The sequence below is a fragment of the Agelaius phoeniceus genome, unplaced genomic scaffold, assembly GCF_051311805.1.
Source record: "Agelaius phoeniceus isolate bAgePho1 unplaced genomic scaffold, bAgePho1.hap1 Scaffold_113, whole genome shotgun sequence".
NCBI classification, from domain to species: Eukaryota; Metazoa; Chordata; class Aves; order Passeriformes; family Icteridae; genus Agelaius; species Agelaius phoeniceus.
In genome coordinates this window covers 1,691,664-1,719,561 of record NW_027509877.1, presented here as the reverse complement: position 1 = coordinate 1,719,561, position 27,898 = coordinate 1,691,664, and the positions used below count along the sequence as shown (strand labels likewise).

General features: G+C 53.1%; 1 protein-coding gene across 1 annotated transcript in view; it reads right to left on the bottom strand.

Moving 5' to 3' along the window:
• LOC143693004 (uncharacterized) overlaps positions 1 to 27,898 on the bottom strand; it is a 680,702-nt gene that overhangs the window by 283,468 nt on the left and 369,336 nt on the right. The window contains 1 exon segment of the mRNA XM_077173088.1: positions 19,703 to 20,290. Within this exon segment, the coding sequence (XP_077029203.1) occupies positions 19,703 to 20,290 (588 nt within the window).

Sequence of the window (27,898 nt, the reverse complement as noted above, 5' to 3'; positions counted from 1 at the left end):
CACCAGGAATGTCCCATGTCCAGTCTCATCCCTCTGGGGTTCTGGTGGTTCCCCGTCTCAGGGCTGCTGGGGATCCTCAAGGGTCCTTCTTAGGGATGCTGGGGGGTTTTGGGGTCCACTTCTCCAGCCTCACCCCAGTTCAACCACTTGGAGGTCCCCCCTCTTCCCACCACCCTGGCCTCGTATGGGGCAAATTTGGGAGAAAATCTCCAAAAGAGTTTCCTCTAGAAAGCAGATTTAAGAAGCCCCTCCCCCAACTGGATTGGGAAAAGATTTCCATGGAGGAAAGGGGAAAAAACTGTTTATTTACCAGGCAAAGCATTCACCAGCACAACAAATGAACAGTATTAAACAATAAAACCTCTTGCCTCTCCAAAAGAGATGACAAACTCAGAAAGTCCCTCTGTGGGCTGTAGCTCAGCTCACTCAGTCTCTTATCAGTCTCTTATCAGTCCCTCCAGCACTGGAAATGCCACGGCCCAGGCCTGGTCCAGTGGGCCACAGGTAGGAGCTGCCGGTGGTGTTCTGGGTGTTCAGTCCAGAGCAGGTTTAAACAGCTCCAAAGAAAAAAGAAAAACCACAGTTGGGGGAACTTCTCTGCCTCAGAGAGCTAAAAACTAACTAAAAGCAAAGGAGAGCTCTGTCCCACCCTCTGTCCATCCAGGAGCTGGAATGTGGAGGAGTGAGTGCAGTGTCTGAAAACAAACTGCAGCTTCTTCCTCCTCCTCTTGGCTCTCAGAACCAGCCTTAAAGGTGCAGAACTCATTTCTGGGCTAAACAGACCGATGGGGTACGAGCATTATGAAGTCACCCCAGGAAATGCCCCAGTCAGGGTCAGGGGGTCCTGTCCCCGCCTCATCTCCGGGCTGCCGGGGGTGCCCCAGCTCCGGTATCGCCCCTTCCCCTCTCCCCACCCCGGGGGTCCCCTGTTCCACAGCCCCGGCTCTCACGGGGATCCCCAAAACCAATGTCCCGCCCCGTCGGTACCGGGCCATCCCCACGTGGACCCCCCGGGACCCTCGCGAGGGGCGATCGCGGCTCCTCTGCCCCCGAAAAAGCTCCTCTTAGGGAGCCCGGAGATACCCGGGGCTCGAGTCTGGGATCTGCCGGCTCCGAACACTCTCCAAAAAATCTTCCTGGAGACCCCTGGCTGGAGTTATTTGGGAATTTAGCTACTTGAGCTGGGCTTCTCTTAGGACTTTTAGCAGCCTTGTGTTCCTCACCTTTGAGTAAATGAACTTTGTCAGTCACACTGATATAATTTGCTCCCTCCGCTCCAGTGATTTTAACAAACTTTTCAAGGAAGGACAACAAAATATTTTCTTTTTCACTGGCCACCCACAACAGCCACTTTCCCCATCAGTTCTTCCATAAGTTCCCCAGGAGGAAGGAGGGACTGTGTCCAAGTTTCCAAGAGTTCTTCCAGAAAAAAACACAACCTCCTCAGAGGGAACCATGCTGTTGTCAAAGGCACCTGGGGTGAGACAAAAGTGCCTAAACTCACTGTGCAAAAATAATGTCACAATCTGCGTATGCAAATTCTTAGAGAAATACCTCTGCCCCTGTAAAGGTGCTAACGAGACCAAATCCAAAGTGGATTTTATTGAACAGTAAATGTGAGGTAGAGAGAGAGATGGAAAGAAAGAGAAAAGGGGGCACAGCAAGGGAGTGACAGGGACAGAGACCTGCCCTGGGGCAGGGCAAGTGTGACATTGTCCCCTGTGTGTGTGGCCTTCCCAGGGTGGGGGTTTCACACCTGAGCCAGTTTGGGTAAGGGGGGTAGTGTTCACCCCCTGAGCAGGGATTACCCCACTGTTTCAGGCTGCAATGTAAGATGGAACCAAATGCATGTTTTCAATCCCCATCTTCATCAACTGCTATAAACAGGTGGGGCAGGGTTCTTTATCTCTTCCATGACTCAGCCCTGATAACGCCCTCCAGGGGAGATATCTTCTGTGAATGGGCCATTGTGTGTCACTGCAGGACTAATCAAATTCCATCATCCCATTGTGGGATGCTCCGCCCAGCGGGAGGATCCAAGCATTCCTACCTGGATATAAGCTGAGCCTTGCACCACCAGGAGCAGCTTGCCTTCTGGATTTGCAGAGGACAAGAGCTCCAGAACCACCACTGGACCTCCAGAGCGAGACCAGACCCTTCTACAGGATCACTGCTTGGACAGAATCACGTTCATCACTCCAACAGGACTGCAGCCACCATTTAATGGGACTGCTGCCACCACCCTGAGCAACAGGGTGTCAGGTTATATCCTGACTCTGTCAGTTTAAGGCAGTATTTCTGTATCACTGCCGTGATCTTAATTTTCTTATTAAATCGTAATTCTGGCTTAGACTCTCCCCCAGCTTTTCCTTCAATCCAGTATAAAATTTAGTGTGCTCATCCCTTGTTTTCCTCCCAAAGCAGGATTTCCCATCCTCAAACCTTCACTAGATGAAGGAGGAGGCTGCGAGGAAGAGGAAGATGCCCCAGGAGCCCCAGGCAGGTGAGGAGGAAGTCAGTGCCCCTTTCCCCCTCTCTCCTGCTCCATCTCCCAGCCCAGCACAGCCCCCGGCTGCAGGACAACCCTGCTGCCAACCCCGTCCTGCCAGGGATGCAGTGGGGGGATCTCCTTCCCCTTCCTTGTGGTACGGAGGCCAATCCCATCCACTCCTTGTCCTTCCTCCCCCAGACAAGAAGCTGAGGATGAAGACCAGGGAGGACAAATCCCCAGAGCAGAATCTTGTGGAAGAGGCCATTTTAAGTGGCTTCACGGTGCAGAATTCCAACGTGGAGGAAAAGCCCCAGAGTTTCCACAGGAGGAGGGGCTGCAAAGCCAGCCCAGGGTGCTCTGAGGAGGAAAGACCCACCCTGATCCAGGAAGGTGGACAGAGCTTCAGCCAGAGCTCAGAGCTGGTGGTCCCTGAGCAGCTTCACGATGGGGAGAAGCCCTACAAGTGCTTGGAGTGTGGGAAGTGCTTCAGGCAGAGCAGCACCCTGATCCGCCACCAGATGATCTACACTGGGGAATGGGCCTATGAGTGTGGGGAGTGTGGGAAGGGCTGCAGCTGCAGCTCAGAACTCATCATCCACCAATGCATCCACACTGGGGAGAGGCCCTACGACTGTCCCCAGTGTCCGAAGAGGTTTCGGACCAGCTCTGATCTCCTCTGCCACCAGCGGATTCACACCCAGGAGAGGCCCTTCCGCTGCCCTGACTGTGGGAAGGGCTTCAAGCAAAACTCCACCCTCGTCACCCACCGGCGCATCCACACTGGGGAGAGGCCCTACGAGTGTCCCCAGTGTGGGAAGAGCTTCACCACCAGCTCTCACTTGACCAGACACCAACGGAGCCACCAGTGAGGGAAGCCCTGCAAATGCCCCAGCTGCAGGAAGATCTTCATGCACGCTCCAGCTTCATCTCCCATTAGAGGGCCCACATTGGGAAGAGTCCTGGGGATCCATGTTCCCTGTGATCCATGCTGGGAAGACACCTGTCCCTTTTCTTGCCACTGCTGATGACATGATGTGGGATTGAAAAACATGATGGTCTTGCCATCGACATGTCATTATATTCACTCCCACCTCAGGTCATTGCCAGGGGCAGGAAAGGGAGTCTCTCTTTCCCTCAGTGAGGAGAGGGGTCTCCTTTCCAGGCAGGGGAAATTGTGGCCAGGCAGACCCAGTGAGTTGTGTTTTAATTTTCCCTGTAAACAGTTTTATTGATCCCTTCTGTTATCAATACTGTTTCTGTTCCATTTGTTCCTTATCTCGTTGCTGTTCCCAATAAATTGTTCTTATCCCAGCCTGGGATCTTTGCCTTTTGTGCTTTCCATGGGAGGCGGGATGGCAGCGTGGGCAGCGTGGTTTTAGCGGGAGCAGGAAATTGGGGAATCCCATTCCTGAAGCACAGCCCATGGAAACCGAGCATCCCAGCTGGTGCCAGCCCTGGTGTCCATGGCAACCACCCCTGGCATGGGGTCTCCATGGAGCTGCCATGGGACTGAGCATACCAACAGGGGGCTGGTGATGGTTGCCATGGAAACTGAGCATAGCAACAGACGCCTGGTGATGGTTGCCTGCTAAGGATCAGATGTGTCACAGACCCTCAGAGGGGCTCCATGGGGATTTTCCAAGAGTCTCCAGGCTCTTCCAGAGCTGGAATGTCACACCACAGAGACAGGGGCTCCATGGAGACCTCCCAGGGCTTTCTGGGGATGGTAAAGAGCCCTGTGGTCTGAGGCAGTCACAGCCATTCCATGGTGACATCCCAGGGCACCTTGGGCTGCAAACGCACCGATCTGTCACAGGCACTCACGGGGGCTCCACGGTGACATCCCAGGAGTCTCCAGGCTGCCAAAGAGCCGGGATGGCCCAGAGAGTCACAGGGGTTCCTGTCATGACCACAGTGGGAACTTCAGGCAAAAGCTTTGAGGTGGAGAAATGACAGCCAACAGCCACCATGGATCCTCAAAGCCCTGCAGGACCCCTAGACTTCTCAAATTCCTTCTAAGAGAGGAGACTGGCAGCGGCTGGATCACATTCCTGCCCCTGACTTTGTCAAAGGTCGAAAGCATTGGACAGGTGAAATTGAACTTTAACACAATTTGTCCTACAGGATTAATGATAGAATACCAGATAAATTAGTATAAATACACCTCTGATTGATTCTGATCATGATCAGATGGAAAGATCACTAGCACGGTTATTTACTCCACAGTACAGGAGCTATAACAATTATTAGAATATCGTGCTCTAGGAAGCACTTTTGCAGTCAGCAGGGCCTTGCTGGAGTTGTTGGAGCCCATTGCAGGCAGAGCCTCCTGCTCCAGCAGGAACTGCCTTTCCTGTGCCATCAGCAGGGCAGGTCCCACTGCAGGAAAAGGCCCAGGCCAGCCCCAGCACAGGGAAGGCCTCGGGCACAAGGGCAGAGTGCCGTGCTGGGAGCTGTGCCAGGGAGAGCCTGAGGCACCAAAGGCACCTTGGCAGCAGCAGCTGCTTGCAGGCCATGGCCAGAAGCCTCCCTTGGCAGCCCGGCCTGGTGCCCACCACTGCAGAGCTGCTGCCTCAGGGCTCATTTCTGGCTGGCCTCTGAAAAGCCACTTGTGCTCCCGGAGCCTGACTGGGAAGCCATTGGCCCCAGCACCTTGGGGACAAGATATCAATGATATCAATGACAAAACTCTTCATGCCAGCAGAGCCAAGGCAGGGGCAGAGCAAAGGGCAGAGCCAGGCCCAGGGGACAGGGCTGCCATGGTGATGGCTGTGAGGTCACTGCCCCTGCAGCAGCCTGGCTGCCCTCAGCAGACATTCTGGCCACAAGCCTTGTGAGGGCACCCAGCAGAGCAGAGAACCCACACAACAGGAATTCCATCCTTGGGAAGGGCAGGGGGTTTAACTGGGTCAGGTTGCACAAAGCTCCTGCTCCTGGACAATTCCTGGCATGGTGCATCAGCCTTTCTGCAAAAACAGTTGCAGTTTTGTTCCACTCTCATCATTGTAAATTATTTTCTCCTTCTAACAAATGGAAATCCAGACTCATTCACTTTAGACATATGGACCCTTGTCCTGCCACTGCAAGATTTGGGGGAAAATAACTTTGATCTCTGTTTTTCCATTTTCACAGACTTTGGAGAGGACCCAAACATCTTCCAAGATGGGGTTTGGAGGCCTTATCACATAACCCACAGGTAGAGGCTGCAGGTTCTGGGCTCAGTGGGGTGGAGACTGAGGACAGAACAGGAGTAGCCTGGCAGGGGCTGAAGGGTGGTTTCAGAGAGGCTGGAGCTTTCCTTCCTAGAGCATATAAGCATGAGAAGAAAATAATGGCACCAAGGGCAGCTGGGGAGGCCCCAGCTGGGCAGCAGCAGAAAGGAATTTCCCTGGCAGGGCAGGGCTGTGGTGCAACACGTGCCCCAGCAGGAGCCTGGAGCAGCCCAAGGCTTTGTGTGGGCAGGCAGAGGCAGGCAGGAGGCAGAGCTGTCAGCAAAGGAAGGGCCCAGCCAGGTGGGGCAGCCGGGGGATGCCAACAGCCTGCAGGGACAGAGGCGCAGGGCAGGGACACCGTAGGAACGCCTGGGCTGCACAGGGCACAGGCATGGGCAGCAGCTGCAAGACAGCCCTGCCAGAGCCAACTCCTGCAGCACTTTGGCCATGGCTGCTGGCCCTGTGGCTGAGGCCAGCAGGGGACAAGTGACCCTTGCAGGCCTCATTGCCTCATTGCCTCCTTGTCCCTGCTCAGCAGCCTGGCAGGGGCCGCCCCATGCTCCTGTCCTTGGCATTGCCCATCCCCACATCCCAGTGCCCCAGCAAGAGCCCTGAGCAATGAGGGAGGGACAGGATCTGCCTGGCCGGGGGCTGGGGCTCAGGCCTTGGCCCTTTGCATTCCTGAAACACATCCAGCTTTGCTCAGCACCAGAGACACGTTTCCCTTGCTTGTCCCCAGCTGTCATCAGTGCCTCTAGTGTTCTGCTCTACCTGGAGCTGGGGACATTTTGTAAGTCATATTCCTCATGAGGATCTCTTTAAAGTACAAGAAACTGCCATGTTTCAATCTGACTTTGAATCATTGAGAGGTTTTTGAGCACACTCTGAGGCACTGATGAGTCTGATGCAAAAAGCACCAAAGCCCCAGAGGGTTATTCAAATCCTTCTGCTGTGTCTGCTGCAGAGCTGGGCCGGGCTCCTGGCCCAGAGGCAGCTCCTGGCAAGGGCAGCAGAGCTGCAGAGAGACAGCTCTGGCCAGGAGCAGCTCCTGTGCACAGCCCAGCCGGGTTGGGGCACTGCCAGGGCCCCTCAGGGACATCAGCAGGGCACAGACTGAGCTCCCAGGGGCTCAGCACTGGCAGGGGCTGTGGCATGTCCCAGAGGGGGCTGTGTCACAGCAGCTCCTCGGTGGCTCTGTCATGGAGGCACAGAGCAGCTGGGATGTCAGCAAGGAGCTGTGTGACAGCACAGAGTGGATTGTGTGAGGTCACAGCTTTGGCTATGACATCACAGAGCTTGTTGTGTGAGGTCACTGAGGAGCTACAGCATCATAGAGGGGACTGTGTGACATCACAGAGCAGGCTGTGACATCATGGCATGGCTGTATGACATCATAGCGCAGGCTGTGAGGTCAAAGTGTGTGCTGTGACATTACAGAGTGGCAGTATGACATCACAGAGAGGGTTTTGTGACATCACTGAGGGGGTTGTGAAATCACAGAGGTTGCTGTGGCATCATAGAGTAGGGTATAAGGCCATAGAGCAGACTCTGCCATCATGGAGGGTGGCTCTGTGACATCAGAGAGGGGGTTGTGACATCACTGGGTGTCTGAGTAACATCACAGAACAGGCTGTGACATCACAGAAGAGACAGAGACATCACAGGGTGACTTTGTGATGTCACAGATTGTTCTGTCTCAATCACATCACAGCTGTATGACATCACAGAGTATATTCCAGCATTGGCTCTGTGACATCACAAGGGGGATTTGTGTCATCCCAGCATGGGCTGTGACATCACAGGAGGCTGTGAGACATTGCAGGTGGCTATGTGAAATCACAGGGAGCTTTGAGACATCATAAGGGGACTTCATGACATCCCTGTGTGGGCTGTGACATCACAGGGGCTGTGTGACATCACAGAGGGCTGTGTAAGCTCACTGGGGAGGTCACTCTGCCCTGGTCCCCTCACAGTTCCCCTCAGAGCAGTCCAACCCTGCTCGTGCACAGTGGGGTCCCCTGTCCCCCCGGGTCCCCCCGCTCCCGGCCCTGCAGCCTCCCCCAGAGGATGTTCCACGAGATCGACCCCAGAGCCTGACACGGGGACGGGGGGCCGGGGCCCTGGGGGTGGCACAGGGGGACAGGGACCCCCCAGCAGCGTCCCCGTGTCCTCCTGGGCAAGGGCTCCTTCACCCTGTTACAAACGAGGGGCTGAGAGCGCTTAAAAAATCCCCAGCCAGGGATCAGCAAAAACCAGATTTAATATTAGGTGACAGCACCACAGAGTTCCTTGGCAAGAGTCACTCTGCTCCTGACTGGACACATCAGGCACACCAAGGAAACAAAGCAACAACAGAACCAAACAAAATCCAGGCAATTGAACCGAAAATGAACCAAGAACTGTGTGTGCTTCTGCGCCTGTGTTCTAAAAAGACAGTGAGGGCAAGGATAAAAGGAATGCAGCCTAAAAGCTAAACTGAGCTTAAACTTAACAGGCCTTAGACTTCAGCATTTAGGAAAAGTATTTCACCTTACTTATAACCTTGACAGTATTTCACCTTACTTATAACCTATGACTTAATGATTTCACTGTGCAATAACACTTAACGACATTCAACTTAGCTTATAACTTATATTAAACTTCATTACTTAGCAAAAGAGCATCTTAGCAGCATTTAACTCAGCTTAGAGCTTGTGACTCACCCTTACTTACAGGCCTGACTGGCTCAGCTATCCAAGGCACTCAGACCCCTCAGAGAGCAGCATTTCTGCCACATTTCCCTGAGCACAGGCACTCCTGTGAGCACACAGACACCAAGAGGGTGTGACACCATGGGACCATTGTGACACTACTAGGCCCCATGGAATAAGCAAAGCATTGTGACGCTGTGGGCCTCATGGAACCAAGGAGACCATTGTGACATTGTGGGGCCTGATGAAACCAAGAGGCCTTTGTGACATTGCAGGGCTGCATGGAACCAAGGGGCCATTGTGACATTGCAGGGCTTCATGGAACCAAAGCTCCAGGGTGACACAGACAGGCCGCCTGTCATCAATGGTCCATTGTGACACTGTGGAGCCAAAAGAGACCATTGTGACACCACGAACCCCCATGGGCCAAGGGTCCATTGTAACATTGCACCGCTCACAGAACAGAGGAGTGATGTGACATTGTGGGGCCTGTGGAACCACAGAGACCATTGTGACACTGCAAGGCCTCATGGAATTGTTGGGACCTTTGTGACACTTTGGGACCTTAAGGAACCTGAGGACCATTGTGACACTGTGGGACCCCATGGAACCAAGGCACTCTTGTGACACCTCAGGACCCCATAAAACCAAGAGAACACAGAACAGGCCTGCCCGGTTTGGCCTCCTGTGGACCACCTGACTGGTCCAGCTGACCTTGGCATGTTGAGGGTCTCTTCTCATCTGCTGCTGAAACACTGGCGATCCGTGCTTTCCTTCCTATGGAAGAGAACTGTCCTTCTCCTCCAGGCACCCATGACCAGAATTGGGATTTCACCATCAAATTTCCTTATATCCGGGATTGTTCCCATAGCAATATTGCCAGGACAAGTCTGTCTGGCAGTGGTTTCACAAGGGTCACCTCTCATCTGCCCCCAAAACCCTGGGGAAGACTCTGTGCTTTCCTTCCTATGGAAAGGAACTGTCCTTCTTGGCCAGGTGCCCATGGCCAAATTTGGGTTCCACCTCCAATACTGCCTATTGTGACAGACTGGAGGAGATTGATGGCTTGAATAATTTTGTGTGTGTGGGAGGAAGAGGCAGGTCCAGCCTTGCCCTGCCCTGTGACCCCAGCACTGCCCTGCCGTGGAACCCCAATCCCCCAGATCCTCCATCCCAGCCCAGCAGTGGCTGCCAGTCCCTGGCACAGCACAGGCAATGCTCCACAGCCACCTCTGCAGCCCCCAGCCCAGCTCCTGAGGGACCAAATGACCTCAAGTCCCAGCTGGGAGAAGGGCACAGGAAGACCGAGGGTGACCAAAAGGGTGACCACAAGGCAAGCACGCACACATCTTGACCCTCCCTCCTCTTGGCATTTCCATCTGAAAAACACTGGAACCCAGGTGTGAGTGCTTTTCTGTATCTTATTTGTCTTTTTCTCTGTCTACTTCTTCTATTTCTGTCTCCTTGCAAATTTTGATTAACTTCAAATTGAATGGGCTTACAGTTTGTGAAGTTGAATGGGCCAAGTTAATGCTTTGAGAAGTGTTTGTTTTTGATTCACTTTCATATTAAACCTTTTGCCAAAGGTTCTCTGATTTTCTAAAGTTGCCAGTAAAGTCTGTTTGGTTGTTTTCAGCTCCTGAGAATGTCTTGTTGGTATTTCTCCAGTAGATCCAACTCAGAGGACACACACAATTGTAAATCCTTTAAAATGTCTCATTGAGAGAATTGTTTGAGGAATGGGAGTCAGGGCTTGCCTGTCCTGCTTGGCACAGCCCAGGCAGGGCTTTCCCAGCCACATTCCACACTCCATTGCCCCGCTGGAGCCGCTGGTGCCTCTGAGTTCTGCTTGCCCAGCCCCAGGGACGCTCTCCTTGTCTGCCCATTCCCCCACGGTCTCTGGGCAGGGATGGCCTCAGTGGGGGCTGCTGACATCCTCAGCAACTTGCAGAGGCTGCTGCTGAATTTTACTGCTCCAGAGGCTCGAAGTGCATTCAATCAGAATAGATCATATTTAAAAAGACAGTGAGAAAAGATTTTTTAGGCGCTGCTTAAGTTTTTCTTCCTGTTAATACATGGATATGTGCAATCTCCAATTGACACTGAATCCAGGTTCCTCCTCATGCAGTTTGAATGGATATGAAAATCAAGACCCTTCATGGCTGACAATCAATCAGACTCTGTCCCAACCCTCTCCCCACCATTTCCCCCATCCAAGCCCTGGCACTCAGAGCAGCCTTGTGCAAATCTGAGCTCCCTCCAGCCCAGGCTGCACCTGCAGGTTCCAGCTCCTTGGCTCCAACTCCCACCTGCTTTCCTTGGAGAAGGAGCTGCCCGAGACACAGAGGGATGTTCATTTCTTGTCAGCCAACAAAGCCAAGGGAAGGCACAGCTCCATCAAATACAAGAGTCATTCTTCCCCTTGGCTCTGCCCTGCCCCTGATCCCCACAGCCTGTCCAGTTTCCTTCATCCCTCCAGTGCGAGGGACTTTCTGGGACAAGGGAGCTCTGCTCTGGCTATGGAGGGAGGTGCAAGTGCAGCCCCTGGAGTGGCAACCACAACTCATCAGGTTTGTGTCCTTGGAGGGACCAGGAACTGCTGAGACTCAGAGGCACAGAAAGGTTTCTCTTCATGGCCAACATAAAAATTTGAAAATGTGAAAATTTCATAGACATCAAAACCCTTCCCTCTGCTCCTTTTGACATCCCAACAACATCTGACATGTCCACCATCCACAAGGGATTGCCATAGAAAGGATTTAGACAAAGCCATGAGAAGAGGCAATATGAAAGATAAAAATACATCTAAGATGCTGAATAAAGAGTTCTTTAAACTTCTGAAAGATTGGGCAACTCCCTGAAGCTCAAACCATGAGGCCATTCAAGGCAGATGCATTGGAATAACCAGAGAACAGCTGCAGGAGGAAATGTGGGGGCAACAGGAAAGACATAGATGCAGCTGCTCTAAATGAAGAGATGTCCTTGGACATGGCCATTTAACCAGGAGAGCTCAAAACACCTGAAGGAAGAAGGGAATGAAATATTAGACTGAATGTTGGAGGCACAGGTAGAGGGGAAGATCAATATTTCTTCTCCTGCCATCAGTAGAAGAATCCAGTTGATCCAGGAAATTCCTGTTCCTGGTGGGAAAACTTGGCCATTTCTTCAAAGTCCTCAAGTGACCCAGATAAGAAAGATTTGCTTCTATATGATGAAGCTAACATGTATTAAAACCTGTGCCCCTTTCCAGGCAGACATCAGTTGTGTGCCCATGAACAGGCAGTTCTCCTGGTAGGGCCCCAGTAGCCAGAGGTGCTGAGCTGGGATTGGCATCTCCCAGAGAGGAGCTGAGGGAGAGCAGAGCACCTTGCAAGCTGATGAGTCTGCTGGAATTCCATCCCCTCCCCATCCCGCAGCAGCCCTGCATTTCCCTCCTCCAGCCTTGGTCTCCAGCACAGCCATGGAGCCTCTTTGGGCTCTTGAGTGTTCCTGCAGCCCCCAAGGGCAGCTGAGCTCTGCCTTTGGCACACTCAGCCCTCAAGGGGCTCCCCTCCACAACAGGTAATGTTGGAGGTGGAAGCCAAATTTGGCCATGGGCAGCTGGCCAAGAAGGGCAGTTCCTTTCCATAGGAAGGAAAGCACGGAGCCCCAGTGTTTCAGCAGCAGATGAGAAGAGACCTTCAATTGCTGAGGTCAGCTGGACCAGTCAGGTGGCCCATGGGAGGCCAAACCAGGCAGACCTGTTCCGTGTTCTCTTGGTTTTATGGGGTCCTGAGGTGTCACAATGGCCCCCAGGTTCCTTAAGGTCCCACAGTATCACAATGGTTCCAACAATTCCATGAGGCCTTGCAGTGTCACAATGGTCTCCTTTGGCTCCACAGTGTCACAATGGATCATTGATGACAGGCGGCCTCTATGTGTCACCCTGGAGCTTTGGTTCCATGAAGCCCTGCAGTGTCACAATGGTCCCCCTTGGTTTCTTAGTGTCACAAGGAACCACTGATGACAGAAGTCCCTGCAATGTTAGAGGGGCCCCTTGGTTCCATGCAGCCCTGCAATGTCACAAAGGCCTCTTGGTTTCATCAGGCCCCACAGTGTCACAATGCTTTGCTTATTCCACGGGGCCTCAGAGTGTCACAATGGTCTCCATGATTCCATGAGTCCCCTCACTTTTACAACAGCCCCCTGGTTCCATGAGGCTGTGAAGTATCTTAATGGCCTTTCCATGGTTCCATGGTTCAATGGTTCCTTGCAATGTCACAATGGACATTTGGTTCCATGATACCGCAAAGTGCCACAATGGTCTGTATGGTTCCATGAGGCCCCACGGTGTCCCAATGGAACCGTGGTTTGATGGGGCCTCTCAGTGTCACAATGATCTCTACATTCCATGGAGTCACACAGCGTCAGTATGGTCCCCTTGGTCCCATGAGTCCCAGCAATGTCACACTGGTCTCTATGATTCCATGAGCCCCCAAAGTGTAACAATTGTCCCTTGGTGTCACAAGGCCCCACAGTGACCCAATGGCCCCTACATTCCATGGGCCCTGTGCTGCTGCATTGCCCCCTCCCCTTCTCAGGCCGCCCTGCCAGCTGAGAAATGCTCCTTGGGCCTTGGCCTCGGCCAACAGCCCCTGGGCTCAGCTCCTCTGCAGCTCATCACAAACACATCTGCTCCAGGCACTGCTGCTGCCCAACCAGCTCCTGCATTCTGTAGGAGCAGCCCTGGGAGCTGTTTCTGTTCCCTCCGTGGCACAACATCCCTGTTCTCACCCTGCCAAAGAAAGCTGCTGATGCCAAGTGCAGCCAGGATGAACCATTGCTGGGACTGAAGCCCCTCTCTTGGGGCCCTGCACACAGCGCTCCAAAAGGAGCCCTTGGAGCTCTCCTGGGCCAGCGACTCCCTCTGAGTGGGGCCTCTCCCAGCTGGGAACTCTCCCCTTTGCTGCACTAGGGGATCCCAAACAATGACGGAGCCTGGGCCAATCCCCCACTCCTCCAGGCTCAGCCCTTTGCCTGCTGGGGAGATGCCAAAGCATCCTCAGGGAGCATTTCCTGCCCTCAGGGGAATTTCTCCCAGGTGCCTTGCACTGACTCTTGGTGTCTGTGTGCGCACAGGAGTGCCTGTGCTGGGGAAATGTGGCAGAAATGCTGCTCTCTGAGGGGTCTGAGTGCCTTGGATAGCTGAGCCAGTCAGGCCTGTAAGTAAGGGTGAGTCACAAGCTGTAAGCAAAGTTAAATGCTGCTAAGACTTGTTCTTTTCCTAAGTCGTTGCGTTCGATATAGGTTTTAAGCTAAGTTGAATATTGTTAAGTGTTATTCCACTGTGAAATCATTAGGTCATAAGTTATAAGTAAGGTTAGATACTGTTAAGTGCTGTTCTTTTGCTAAATGCTGAAGTCTAAGGTATCAGTCAAGTCCTGTTAAGTTTGACCTCAGTTTAGCTTTTAGGCTGCATTCCTTTTCTCCTTGCCCCCACTGTCCTTTAGGCACACATGCATGCATGCAAAGACACACGGACAGTTCATGGTTCATTTCTGGTTTGACTGCCTGGCTTTTTTTTGGTTCTGTTGTTGCTTTGTTTTCTTGGTGTGCCTGAAGTGTCCAGTCAGGAGCAGAGTGACTCTTGCCAAGGAACTCTGTGGTGCTGCCGCTTAATATTAAATCTGGTTTTTGCTGATCCCTTGCTGGGGATATTTTAAGCGCTCTCAAGGCCTCATTGGTACCAGGGTGAAGGAGCCCTGGCCCAGGCTCTGGCCCTGGGGGACACAGGGACGCTGCCAGGGGGTCCCTGTCCCGCTGTGCCACCCCCAGGGCCCTGGCCCCCTGTCCCCGTGTCAGGCTCTGGGGTCGATCTGGTGGAGCATCCTCTGGGGGAGGCTGCGGAGCCGGGGGTGGGGGGACCCGGGGGGACAGGGGACCCCGCTGTGCACGGGCAGGGTTGGACTGCTCTGGGGGGAACTGTGAGGGGGGGCGGGGCAGAGTGACCTCCCCAGTGACCTCCTACAGCCCCTGTGATGTCACACAGCCCCTGTGATGTCACACAAACGCCTGTGATGTCACACAGCCCCTGTGATGTCACAGTCCCAAGGCTGGCATATCACTCTGTGGTGTCATACGGCTGTGTAGTGAAATCACAGAAGACACTGTGATGTCACAAAGTCACTCCGTGATGTCACAGCCTATTCTGTGATGTCACAACCTGTTTTGTGATGTTACTCAGACACCCAGTGATGTCACACACCATTCTCTGACATCACCGAGCCACCCTCCATGATCATGGAGTCTGCTCTATGGCCTCACACCCTACCCTATCATGCCACAGCCACCTCTGCGATGTCACAGCCCCCTCAGTGATGTCACATGAGCCTCTCTGTGATGCCTTACACCCACTCTGTAATGTCACAGCACACACTTTAACCTCATAGCCTGCTCTATGATGTCATACATCCATGCTATGACATCACAGCCTGCACTGTGATGTCACACAGAACCCTGTAGGACACTGGCGGCTCAAAGACGTCACAGAAAAATCTCTGTGATGTCATAGCCCAATCTGTGACCTCACAGAACCCACTCTGTGCTGTCACACAGCCCCTTGCTGACATCACAGCTGCTCTGTGCCTCCATGACAGAGCCACCGAGGAGCTGCTGTGACACAGCCCCCTCTGGGACATGCCACAGCCCCTGACAGTGCTGAGCCCCTGGGAGCTCTGTCTGTGCCCTGCTGGTTTCCCTGAGGGGCCCTGGCAGTGCCCCAGCCCTGCTGGGCTGTGCACAGGAGCTGCTCCTGGCCAGAGCTGTCTCTCTGCAGTGCTGCCCTTGCCAGGAGCTGCCTCTGTGTTCTGGTTTCAGAGCAAAACCAGTAAAAGATTCCAAGTCAGAAATACAATTTATCAGGAAAAGGGATAAAACTATATATATGCTATAATACAAAAGAAAAATCAGTGACAGAGTCAGAATACAACCTGACACCCTGCTAGTTAGGGGGGTGGTAGCAGTCCAGATGAAATGGTCTTGTTGAAGTGGTGATCCTGTAGAAACAATCTGGTAGCTCTTGTCCTCTGGAAACCCGTGGGTAAGGGCAGCTATTCCTCTGGCAATCCAGTGGAAATACTGACTGCTCTGTCCCAAAGCCCAGATTCTATCCAGGTGGGGATGCTTAGCTCCTCCCCGCTGGGCAGGGAATCTCAAAATGGGCTGAAATCGTTCTGAGTCATGGGGTGGGTCCTTGATTACCCGATAAACAGAAATGGCTCCTGGAGGGAGTTATCTCTGAGTCATGAGGCAAGACATTGATGGGCCCATTAACAGGAGATAAGGAAAAAAACAATGTCCCTCCTGGTTTCAGCAGCTCGTGAAAATGGGAATAGAAGACATTTTTCTATTCTAACCTAGGACACTCTGGGCCAGCAGCCTGGCCCAGCTCAGCAGCACAGACTCAGCACAAGGACTTCAATGACCCTCTTGAGGCTTTGGTGCTCTTTGCATCAGACTCGGTGCCTCAGATTGCGTTCAATAAACTTCTGGAGAACTCAAACTCACATTCAAAGTCCAAAGTTTCATTAACTTTTAATGGGTACCACTGAGGGACACAATTCATGTGAAAATGTCTCCAAGTTCCAGGTCGAGCAGAACACTGGAGGCACTGATGACAGCTGGGGACAAGCAAGGGAAACGGGTCTCTGGTGCTGGGCAAACCTGGATGTGTTTCAGGAATGCAAAGGGCCAAGGCCTGAGCCCCATCCCCTGGCACTCAGAGCAGCCTTTGTGCAAATCTGAGCTGCCTCCAGCCCAGGCTGCACCTGCAGGTTCCAGCTCCTTGTCTCCAACTCCCACAGGCAGATCCTGTCCCTCCCTCAGTGCTCAGGGCTCTTGCTGGGGCACTGAGATGTGGGGATGGGCAATGCCAAGGACAGGAGCATGGGGCGGCCCCTGCCAGGCTGCTGAGCAGGGACAAGGAGGCAATGAGGCAATGAGGCCTGCAAGGGTCACTTGTCCCCTGCTGGCCTCAGCCACAGGGCCAGCAGCCATGGCCAAAGTGCTGCAGGAGTTGGCTCTGGCAGGGCTGTCTTGCAGCTGCTGCCCATGCCTGTGCCCTGTGCAGCCCAGGCTGTCCTACGGTGTCCCTGCCCTGCGCCTCTGTCCCTGCAGGCTGTTGGCATCCCCCGGCTGCCCCACCTGGCTGGCCCCTTCCTTTGCTGACAGCTCTGCCTCCTGCCTGCCTCTGCCTGCCCACACAAAGCCTTGGGCTGCTCCAGGCTCCTGCTGGGGCACGTGTTGCACCACAGCCCTGCCCTGGCAGGGAAATTCCTTTCTGCTGCTGCCCAGTCTGGGCCTCCCCAGCTGCCCTTGGTGCCATTATTTTCTTCTCATGCTTATATGCTCTAGGAAGGAAAGCTCCAGCCTCTCTGAAACCACCCTTCAGCCCCTGCCAGGCTACTCCTGTTCTGTCCTCAGTCTCCACCCCACTGAGCCCAGAACCTGCAGCCTCTACCTGTGGGTTATGTGATAAGGCCTCCAAACCCCATCTTGGGAGATGTCTGGGTCCTCTCCAATGTCTGTGAAAATGGAAAAATAACTGCCAAAGGTATTTTCTTGCAATTTTGCAGTGGCAGAAAAAGGGTCAATAACTCTAAAGTGAATGAGACTGGAGTTACATTTGTTAGAAGGAGGAAATATTTTACAATGATGAGAGTGGAACAAAACTGCAACTCTTTTGCCAGAGAAGTGGATGTGCCATCCTAGGAATTGTCCAGGAGCAGGAGCTTTGTGCAACCTGACCCAGTGAAACCCCCTGCCCTTCCCAAGGATGGAATTCCTGTAGTGTGGGTTCTCTGCTGTGCTGGGTGCCCTCACAAGGCTTGTGGCCAGAATGTCTGCTGAGGGCAGCCAGGCTGCTGCAGGGGCAGTGACCTCACAGCCATCACCATGGCAGCCCTGTCCCCTGGGCCTGGCTCTGCCCTTTGCTCTGCCCCTGCCTTGGCTCTGCTGGCATGAAGAGTTTTGTCATTCATATCTTGTCCCCAAGGTGCTGGGGCCAATGGCTTCCCAGTCAGGCTCCGGGAGCACAAGTGGCTTTTCAGAGCCCAGCCAGAAAGGAGCCCTGAGGCAGCAGCTCTGCAGTGGTGGCCACCAGGCCGGGCTGCCAAGGGAGGCTTCTGGCCATGGCCTGCAAGCAGCTGCTGCTGCCAAGGTGCCTTTGGTGCCTCAGGCTCTCCCTAGCACAGCTCCCAGCACGGCACTCTGCCCTTGTGCCCGAGGCCTTCCCTGTGCTGGGGCTGGCCTGGGGCTTTTCCTGCAGCGGGACCTGCCCTGCTGATGGCACAGGAAAGGCAGTTCCTGCTGGAGCAGGAGGCTCTGCCTGCAATGGGCTCCAACAACTCCAGCAAGGCCCTGCTGACTGCAAAAGTGCTTCCTAGAGCAGAAGATTCTAATGGTTTGAGCTCCTTTGCTGTGGAGGAAAGAACTCTTATCAAGATCTTTCTGTCCAATCATGATCAGAATAAACAGAGCTGTATTTCTAGAAATCTATCTGGTATTGCATCATTAATCCTGCTGGACAAATTGCATTAAAGTTCAATTCCACCTGTACAATATTTTGTACCTTTGACAAAGTCTGGGGCTAGCATTGGATCCACCTGTTCCCAGTCTCCTTTCTGAGAAGGAATTTTAGAAGTTATGGGGTCCTGCAGGGGTTTTGTGGTTCTGTGGTTGCTGCTGGGTGTCATTTCTCTACCTCATGACTCAGCAGAAGTTTCTCCAAGAAAGAAACAAAGCTTTTGCCTGAAGCTCCCACTGTGCCCATGACAGGAACCCCTGTGAGTGTCTGGGACATCCCGGCTCTTTGGCAGCCTGGGGACTCCTGGGATGTCACCGTGGAGCCCCCGTGAGTGCCTGTGACAGATGGGTGCCTTTGCAGCCCAAGGTGCCCTGGGATGTCACCATGGAATGGCTGTGACTGCCTCTGACCACAGGGCTCTTTTCCATCCCCAGAAATCACTGGGAGGTCTCCATGGAGCCCCTGTCTCTGTGTGTGACATTCCAGCTCTTAAAGAGGCTGGAAACTCTTGGAATGTCCCCATGGAATGCCTCTGAGTGCCTGTGGCAACTCGATTCCTTAGCAGGCAACCATCACTAGAATCCATTGCTATGGTCAGTTTCCATGGCAACTATCACCAGCCCCCTGTTGCTATGCTCAGTCCCTTGGCAGCTCCATGGAGACCCCATGCCAGGGGTGGTTGCCATGGACACCAGCTCAGGTCTGCAGCCAGAGTTCTGTTGCCATGGCAACCATTTCCAGTCCCATCCCCAGGCTGATGGGATCCCAGAGCCACAGAATTGGCGGAGCTGGGAGGGACCCATCAGGATCCTCCAGTCCAACTGCTGGCCCTGCACAGGACACCCCAACAATGCCAGCCTGGGCCTGGCAGCGCTGGCCAAACGCTGCTGCAGCTTAGAGAGCCCTGGAGCTGGGACCCTTCCCTGGGGAGCCTGGCCAGGGCCCCAGCAGCCTCTGGGCAAAAACCTTTTCCTGACATCCAACCTGAGCCTGCCCCGACTCAGCTGCAGCCGTTCCCTCCACTCCTGTCCCTGGGCACCAGAGGGAAGAGGTTCCCACAGTCCCAGCCAGGGACCCGCTCCCAAGGCTGCTGCCATGGCCACCAGGGCTGGCACCAGCTGGGATGCTCGGTCTCCATGGGCTGGGGTTTAGGAATGAGATTCCGCAATTTCCTGCTCCTGCTAAAACCGCGCTGCCGCTCGTTGCCCTCCCACCTCCCATGGAAAGCACAAAAGGCAAAGATCCCGGGCTGGGATAAGAGCAATTTATTGGGAACAGCAACCAGATATGGAACAAACAGGAACAACAACATGGATAACAGAAGGGATAAGAAAAACTTTTTGCAGGGAAAACTTCAACACCACCGACCGTCTCTTCCCAGCCATGTATATCCCCCCGCCTGGAAAGGACACCCTTCTCCTCATGGGAGACAGAGAGCGTCTCTTTCCTGCCCCTGGCAATGACCTGTAGGAGTGAATGTAATGACACAGCCATGGCCAGACCCTCATAACCTTGGACCCACATCATGTCATTGGCAGGGGCAGGAAAAGGGACAGGTGTCTTCCCAGCATGGATCACAGGGAACGTAGATAACCAGGCCTCTTTCCAATGTGGGACCTCCAATGGGGGATGATGCTGGAGCAGTGCACAAAGCTCTTCCTGCAGTTGAGGCATTTGCAGGGCTTCCCTCACTGGTGCTTCCGTTGGTGTCTGGTCAAGTGAGAGTTGCGGCTGAAGCTCATCCCACATTCCCCACACTCATAGGGTTTCTTCCCAGTGTGGATGTACCGGTGGGTGATGAGGTGGGAGTTTTGCTTGAAGCCCTTCCCACAGTCAGGGCAAAGGAATGGCCTCTCCTCGGTGTGAATCCGCTCGTGCACAAGGAGCTGGGAGCTGGTCCGAAACCTCTTCCCACACTGGGGACACTCGTAGGGCCTCTCCCCAGTGTGGATGCGCTGATGGCTGATGAGGTGGGAGTTGTGCTTGAAGCCCTTCTGGCAGTTGGGGCAGTGGAAGGGCCTCTCCTCTGTGTGAATCCGCTGGTGCAGCAGAAGATTGGAGCTGGTCTGAAACCTCTTCCTGCACTCAGGACACTCATAGGGCCTCTCCCCAGTGTGGATCATCTGGTGGACACTCAGGTCAGAGCTGCAGCTGAAGCCCTTCCCACACTCCCCACACTCGTAGGCCCATTCCCCAGTGTGGATCATCTGGTGGCGGATCAGGGTGTTGCTCCGGCTGAAGCTCTTCCCACACTCCAAGCACTTGTGGGGCTTCTCCCCATCATGAAGCTGCTCATGGGCCACCAGCTCTGAGCTCTGGCTGAAGCTCTGTCCACCTTCCTGGCTCAGGGTGGGTCTTTCCTCCTCAGAGCACCCTGGGCTGAGTTTGGTGCCCCTCCTCCTGAGGGACCTCTGGGACTTTTCCTCCCCATTGGATTCCTGCACAGTAGAGCTGCTCATAATGGCCTCTTCCATGAGGTTCTGCTGCAGGGATTTGTCCTTCCTGGTCTCCATCCTCAGCTTCTTGTTTGGAGGACAAAGGACAAGGTCAGGATGGGATTTGCCTCTGTGCCCCAGGGAAGGGGAAGGAGATCCCCCCAGTGATTTCCTGGCAGGACGGCATTGGCAGAGGGGCTGTCCTGCAGCTGGGTGCCATGATGGGCTGGGAGATGGAGCAGGAGAGAGGGGGAAAGGGGCACTGACTTCCTCCTCTCCTGCCCGGGTGTCCTGGGACATTGTCTCAGTTTGAACAGACAGGTGTCTGCTAAAGAAGGCAAGAGCCTCCCTTGAAATGGAAAATGTAAACCCCCTCCCCCCAATTTACTAGAATTTTGAAATTAAGGGTATCTCAGGCAAAAGTATGAGAATAGGAATAACAGTTATTGAACTAGGAAAATCTTAAAAATACAAATGCCGTTTTACAAAAAAACCCCACTCACCAGATCAGAATACGACGTGACACCCTGCGGGTCAGGCTGCTGGTAGCAGTCCTATGAAATGGTGGCTGCAGAGCTCCGGCAGTGACAGATGTGGTTCTGTTAGGATCCTCTAGAAGGGTGGAGTTTTCCTCTGAAGGTCCAGTGGTGGTGGTGTTGGGCCTGGTCTTCCTCTGGGAATCCTGTGGAGAAGAAAGCTGCTTCTCTGAGAATCCAGTGGGAAGAGGCTGATGTGGTGTCCCAGGGATGCAGTTATATCCAGGTACAAATGCTTGGCTCCTCCCCCTGGGCAGAGCATCTCACAATGGGATGATGTGGTTTTTATCAGTCATGCAGTGACACTCAATGGCCCATTAAGAGAAGATATTTCCCAGAGGATAGATTGGTTGTGGAAGAGATAAAGAAAACTGCCCAATTAACAGAAGATAAATGCTCCAGTTCTAACAGATGGGTGATGATCCCACAGCCTGTGAATTCAGGGAGTGCTCAACATCATGGTTCCTTCTCCTCTCCCTGATCCTCCTTTGTCCCTCCTCTTTCTCCCACTCCTCATCTTCCCTCCCTCCTCCTCCTTTTCCTTCCTAAGCCAACCTCCTTCTCTTACTTCCCTCCCTTCTTGCTCTCCTTCTTCATCCAAACTGGGCCTTGCTGAGGACCCTGGCTGCAGACTTCCAGCCCTTGGGGTTCGGGTGCCTCCCAGGAGATCTGGAAGGGGTGAATGCAGAGAGGGCTGGGAGATCCCAGGAGTGGCTTCAGTGGGAGGGACTGGGCTGTACTGGGATCATACTGGGATCAAATGGGCAGTGACTGGGATTGCACTGCATTTGTACTCACATCATACCAGGATCATACTGGAACTGAGTAGGAGCCTGCCGGGTGCAATTGTGACCCTGTTGGAGGCAAATGGGATATACTGGGAGCAAGTGGGATCATGCTCTGGGTGAGCAGGAGCAGCTGTGAGACACTGGGATCATGCCAGGAGCATGTGGGAGAGCTGGGAGTGACTGGGTGCATGCTGGGGTCATTGGAAACAACTGGGCTTCTACTGGGATCATGCTGGGAGTGACTGGGAATATGCTGGAAGGAACTGGGATACACTGGGAAAGACTGGGAAACACTGGAACAAAAGTCAGGGTGAAAGGGAGCAACTGGAACCATGTGGGGCACAAGTGGTTCCTACAGGCAGCAACTGAGACCACACTGGGGTCATCACTGGATCATACTGGGACTGACTGGATTAACCCTGGCAGTGTCTGAGAGTGACTGGGAACACACCATGCACATCCTCCCTGGACTGGGGGTGACTGGGAGCAACTGGGAGCACACGGAGCAAATGGCATCATACTGGGACTGACTGGGTTGATCTAGCTGGAGGCAACCGGGACCATCCTGGGAGTGCTTGAAAGTAACTGGGATTATTCTGGGACCATACTGGGAGTGCTGCCATGGGACAAGGATCATACTAATACATAAAATTTCAATAGTCAATGTGAATTTTATTTCTATATCTTTGATTTTAAAGAAGGCCAGCAAGCAGCGCTGGTTGGCCAGGGAGTCACTGCTCCACTCACGGCACACACCACTTACAAATTCAGTAAAGTATATATATACTGTTTTTAAGCATAAAAAAGCAGTTTCCAGTGTGCTTGTTTAGTAGAAATGAGTAAGTATCAATCAGCTGGAATAAGCAATTTCATCATCTTTCCCGGTGGTTGTTGGCTTCCTGTCCTTCTTGTGCTTGTCTGGAGCGAGGCCCCTTCACCTCTGTCTGCTACATGATTTTGTTAAGCTTTTTATTACACATAAGCATTTAGTCGCATTGCAGTCCCCTTAGCTTCACAACAACTTCCTCTATTTTATTCTAAGCATCAGTCATCTTGCTACCTCATCTCTTTACTTTACCATACTTCCCCTTGTTCAAAGCTTTGTTTGGCTATAGAAAGTTTCATAAGCCTTCTTTGTATCTATCCCAAAGAATGCATCCGTTTTCCACACAGCAGATAAAAGCATTTGCTGATTCCATTGCTGATTGGCACAAATCACAAAAACATTTTTCACAGTATTGCTCACCAGATTGATGATGTGGGGATCTACCTCCCTTTCCTGTAGGGCATGTAGAACGTGCTGCTGGCTTGCGGTGTCAAAAGCCTTGGCCATGTCCACAAATACAACAGCCAGGGGTTTGTGTTCTCCTTTTGCTGACTGAATTCTAGTTTGCAGGAGTTTCAGGTTTTCGGAGCATTCCACTGCCCTTATAAAGCCTCTTTGCCTTGGGTTGAGGGGGCAAGCCTTGGTCAGTTTGGCTGTTAAAATCCTGGAGAACAGTCTTAGCAAGATGGAACCGATCAGGATGGGTCTCCAGTTGTTAATGTCCTTTAGGTGCCCTGCTTTGGTTGACTTAGGAATCAAAACAGTCCTGCAACCCCTCACCATGTCTGGGATTTTTCCTGATGTTAACCATAAGCTGAAGATCTCCATGGTCCAGGAGTACTCTGGATCCATCTTCTTGATGTCTCTTAGAGTAATCCTGGACTAGGGAGCTGAGTTTTTGCTCATCTCCTGCACATTTTTCTCAATTTCTTTTGCCATAATTAAGTCTCTGAAAGCACTAATGTTGGCTTTCCCATTAATTTGGTGTTGCCGCTGCTTGGGGCGTGGCATCCCAGGTCGAGGACGGCTCGGTGGCAGCGCCTCTGCCACACGGACCAAGCACACGCACACACCAATGTGGTGGACGGTAACTGGCATTTATTAACGGTTAGGCAGGGTCATTTATAACAGGGGTTAATGGTCAACAACACGTGGGGCTAAGTAACGGTAAAGGGGAGGGGTTCTGTCTGCCCGTAACAATGCGAGATCTTGGGGCCAGTCCCTAATCTCCCACAATTTGGAAGTTCCCAAGGCTATCAAATGTTCCAGGTGTTTCCCATCAGGCTTTAAAAACTGAATAAAGTTCGATGGGTGGGATTTCACAGGACAAACACTCTTTGTCATTCAGGATAATTTTAGCAAGTTTTCCCCTATCTAGATGGAACAGGTCTTAGAAGCAAAGAAAATGACCTTTCTTAACTGTTCTTCTTTTCATCCACTTTGGAAAAGGTCTTTTTGGTCCTTTTTCCTGGCTCCCCATTTTTCTCTTATCTTGGGTTGCTGTTCTTATCTGGCTGATTCATTCAAGGCATCAAAAGCATTCCTGTGCTGATTGATTGTTGATTGCATCTCCTTATCATCTATTAAGTGCTTGGATATCCACAGGAAGGTGTGAATTGTCCCAGCTGATAGCCATTCACTGAGGGTTCTGAGATAATGGGCCTGCAGCTCCCCCTCCCTCTGTCACTTGCTGTTTCCCAGCTGTTGTTATCTTTATCAGGGTGGTGACTCATCTTGGGATCTGTTTTCCTTCCAGCAGCTGCTCTCCCAGGCATCTGACTCCTCCCAAGATCTTTGTCCAAGTCCATTCGCAGGCCCCCAGCTGCTCTCCTGGTTTGATGACTCATGCCAGGTTCCTTATCTACATCCTCAGCTGGTTTCCTGGGCAGCAATCTCCTTTTGTCCCTGATTTCTTCAGCTGTTTTGCTTGTGATGTGTCCTGCAATGAGTTTATTGATGCTTTTGTTGCCCTCAAACTGAGCCTCCAATCTTACCAGTAGTTCTTCCTCTTTAGTCCAGCATTTTTGGTGGGCTCCTGGGTTGGAAGTCTCTTTTGGGTGGAAAACAGCAACCCTTTCCTGATTTCTAACCAATGAATGTGCCAATCTTTTGTGTTGTCCCAGAGCAATTTTCATCTTGAAGTCTCTGCTGCATTCCTCATATATCCACTCCCTGCCTGGAGCCATTTCTGCTGCTCCCCTGCATTTACCAAAGTGACAAACAATACCATGAGAATTACTCTTCTCTTTTCCACATTGAGCACACAGAAAACAAACCCTCCTTATCCCGTGGGCTACCCTCAGGTGTTCAATCAAGCCCAACACCCAGTTCACCCGGGTACCGGAGCAAGGACAAGGTGGATTTGTTATCAGGAGCAGTCACAGTAAGGATGTCTTCCACTGTCTGTTCCTCGTGGTTCTCTGTCTGAGCTGGGGATGTCGGCGGCTTGGTGTCATTCTCCGGCTCAGCAGGTGATGTTTCTGGTGTGCCCTCAGTCTCACAATTGCTGTTTCTCTACCTGTTGTTGAGAACAAACGATTCACAGTTCCTCGGAAGGCAGATCTTCAGTCCCACACTTGGCCGTGGTACAAACTGTTCATAGACCTCAGGCAGCCTGCTCAAACCCTCCCAGCTTGTGGGAAAATGAACACATTCAAAGTTATTCATAAACAAGTCCAATCTATAAAACTCTAAGTTCACCAGAGAAGCCAATTCACATACTGGGGGGGTGCGATGGTAAATTTTTCAACACTAGGTCTACCCAGTTTTTAGACAACAGGTCTAGCTGGTGTTTAGAAAATAAAAACACCAGGTTTACCTTGCAAAATTGAGAGAAGGTGTCCAGTTGTAGACCCTGGGACACCAGGTCACCTAGTTATGTTTAGAGGTTTTGTTTTAAAATGGTTCCCCATTTTATGGCTCCGGATAGTAAATTTGCCACAAGTTTAGGAGAGGTAGAATAAGAAGGACAGAGCAAGGACATAGCAATCTTTTGCCCACTTTAAAATCCTGGAGTCAGATCTTGGGCAAAGAGCCACCCAGCTCTTACTGTTTGTTTCAGGAGGATGACATTTCAACAGGAGGACGTTGAACTGGCCATCCCCACCACCTCTGTGCTGGGGCAGAGATTGACTGGGTTACATTACACAGGGTTTCCAGCAGGACCATGAGGAGGTGCAATCACTGCAGTAATGCCCAGTTTGTAACTATACTCTCAAAAACTGCCATAAGAGAGTCATAGTTACTCCCACCTTTTGCCTGCACTTCACTGAATTTCTTCACTTTGATATTCAGAGCACTGGGCAGAAATCCCATCGCATCATCACCCACCTCAGGCCTTTGGGATGCTTTGTTTTAATTAAACAGTCAGATTCCCCTGGTTTGCACCAGTTCTAAGCTGGCTGCTGGGTGCTGGCCAAGGTGGGGCACTGGCCCAGGGACCCCTGCCGGGGACCTTCCCCTGCATGAACTGCTCAGCCGACGCCTTTTCCCAGCAGTTGACAGCAGGGCATGGAGCGACAGATACGGCTTGATCGTAGCCAGGTGTTCCACAGCAGCTGGGAGTCTCACAGCAACCAGGTACAGCTTGGCAACAGGCACGGGCAGCTCCATAGCAGCCAGGAATGGCTCTGCAGCCAGGCACCCCCTCACAGTGCCAGGGCGCTCTCCTGCCGGGGCCGGGCACTGTCTCGCCGTGGCTGGGCACAGCTGTAGGGGCGCTTTCAGTCACAGCAAAGCACAGAGAGGTGGTTCCAGCGCAGGCAGAGATGGCTACAGGGGCAGCAGCATGGCACAGAGGAGCTGGAATCTCGCAGGGGCCGGGCACCGCTTCTGAGATCTCAGCTGGTGTGGCAGGGCCTGGTGGAGGGGCAGCAAAGCCCGCTCCATGGCCAGGCACTGTCCTGCAGGAGCAAGGCATCTCACAGTGGTGGCGGCTGGGTGCCTTGCAGCGGCTGCAGTGGCAAAGCGCCTCCCTGCTGCTACCAAGTGCTGCTTCTGGGGTTCCAGCTGCGGCAGCAGGGCACAGCAGAGTGGCAGAGTGCCTGTTCAATGTGGCTCTGCAGCATGACGTCTCTCCACCCTCTGGATCAGCAGCAGCGCTCTCCATTGACAACCCGCGCTGGGCTTGGGCGGCTGCGGCAGTTTCTGCCAGCAGGGCAGAACAAGGGGCAGCAGAGGGCACAGCAACACAGCAGCCAGTCCTTTCAGGTGTCTTGGCAGCCATGGCAGGGCACAGAGGGGCTGCAGGGTGCTCATTTAACACAGCCAGGCTTCTCGGGGTGCCTCCACCACTGACCCCAGGGACGGCACACTCAGCTGGCAGCGCCCTCCCGCCTGGGGCAGCGGCACAGCCCTGGGTGACCAGGGGACATCCTGCTGGGCAAACACCTCCACCAGGGGTGGCAGCACAGTCCCGGGGGCAGCAGGGCACTCCCCGGGCAGGTCACCCTCACCTGGGGAGGCTCCATGGCTCTGCCCTGGTGGCCTCCTGGTGGGCTGTGCCTTCTGCACTCATTCTCTTCCCTCGCTCACCCAGCAAAGCCTCTGCTCTCCCTGCTGCCTCCCCCAGCATCCTGCTTTCACCGTTAGCCTTGGTGGAGAGCCAGTGAATGCTCCATCCTTGGAAACATTCCTGCTTGGATGGGCTCTGAGCAACATGATGGAGTGAAAGATGCCTCTGCTCCCACCCCACAGCAGGCCCTGTGGTGTCAGCTATAGGAGTAGTTGGGGTCTCCTGTAGGATGCAATTCCCCCAGAGAGCAGAGAGAACACAAAGCACCACAGCTGGCAGGAACATCCTCCCATGGAGATGGGAATATTCTGGATCAACAGGCTCAGGCTGCCCAGCTTTGCCTCTTTGTAGATGGACACAAGTGTCAGAAGTGACTGAGAACCAGGAGGCCCCACAGTGTCTCTGAGTCCCCTTGGTTCCCTGAGATCACACAGTGTCCCAGGGTCCCTTTGGTTCCATGAGGCCCCACAATGTCACAAGGATCCCTGGACAACACAAGGCCCTGAGATATCTCAATGGATCCTTGGTTCCAACTGTCCTCACTGAGTCACAAGGGCCTCTGGATTCCATGAGACCCCACAGTGTCACAGTGTCCCTTTGGTTCCACAAGCCACAGGGTCACAACGGCTCCTGAGCATCTTCAGGCACCTGAGTCTCAGAGCATCCCCTCAGTTCCATGAACTCCACAGTGTCACACTGTCCCCTTAGTTCCACTTAGTCCTGTAGAGTCACAAGGATTCCTGGGAAGCATGAGGCCCTGAGGTATCACAATGGATGGTTCCATGAAGCCCCAGAGTTTCACAGTCTTCTCTTGGTTCCATGGATTCTACAAGACCCTGGAGTGT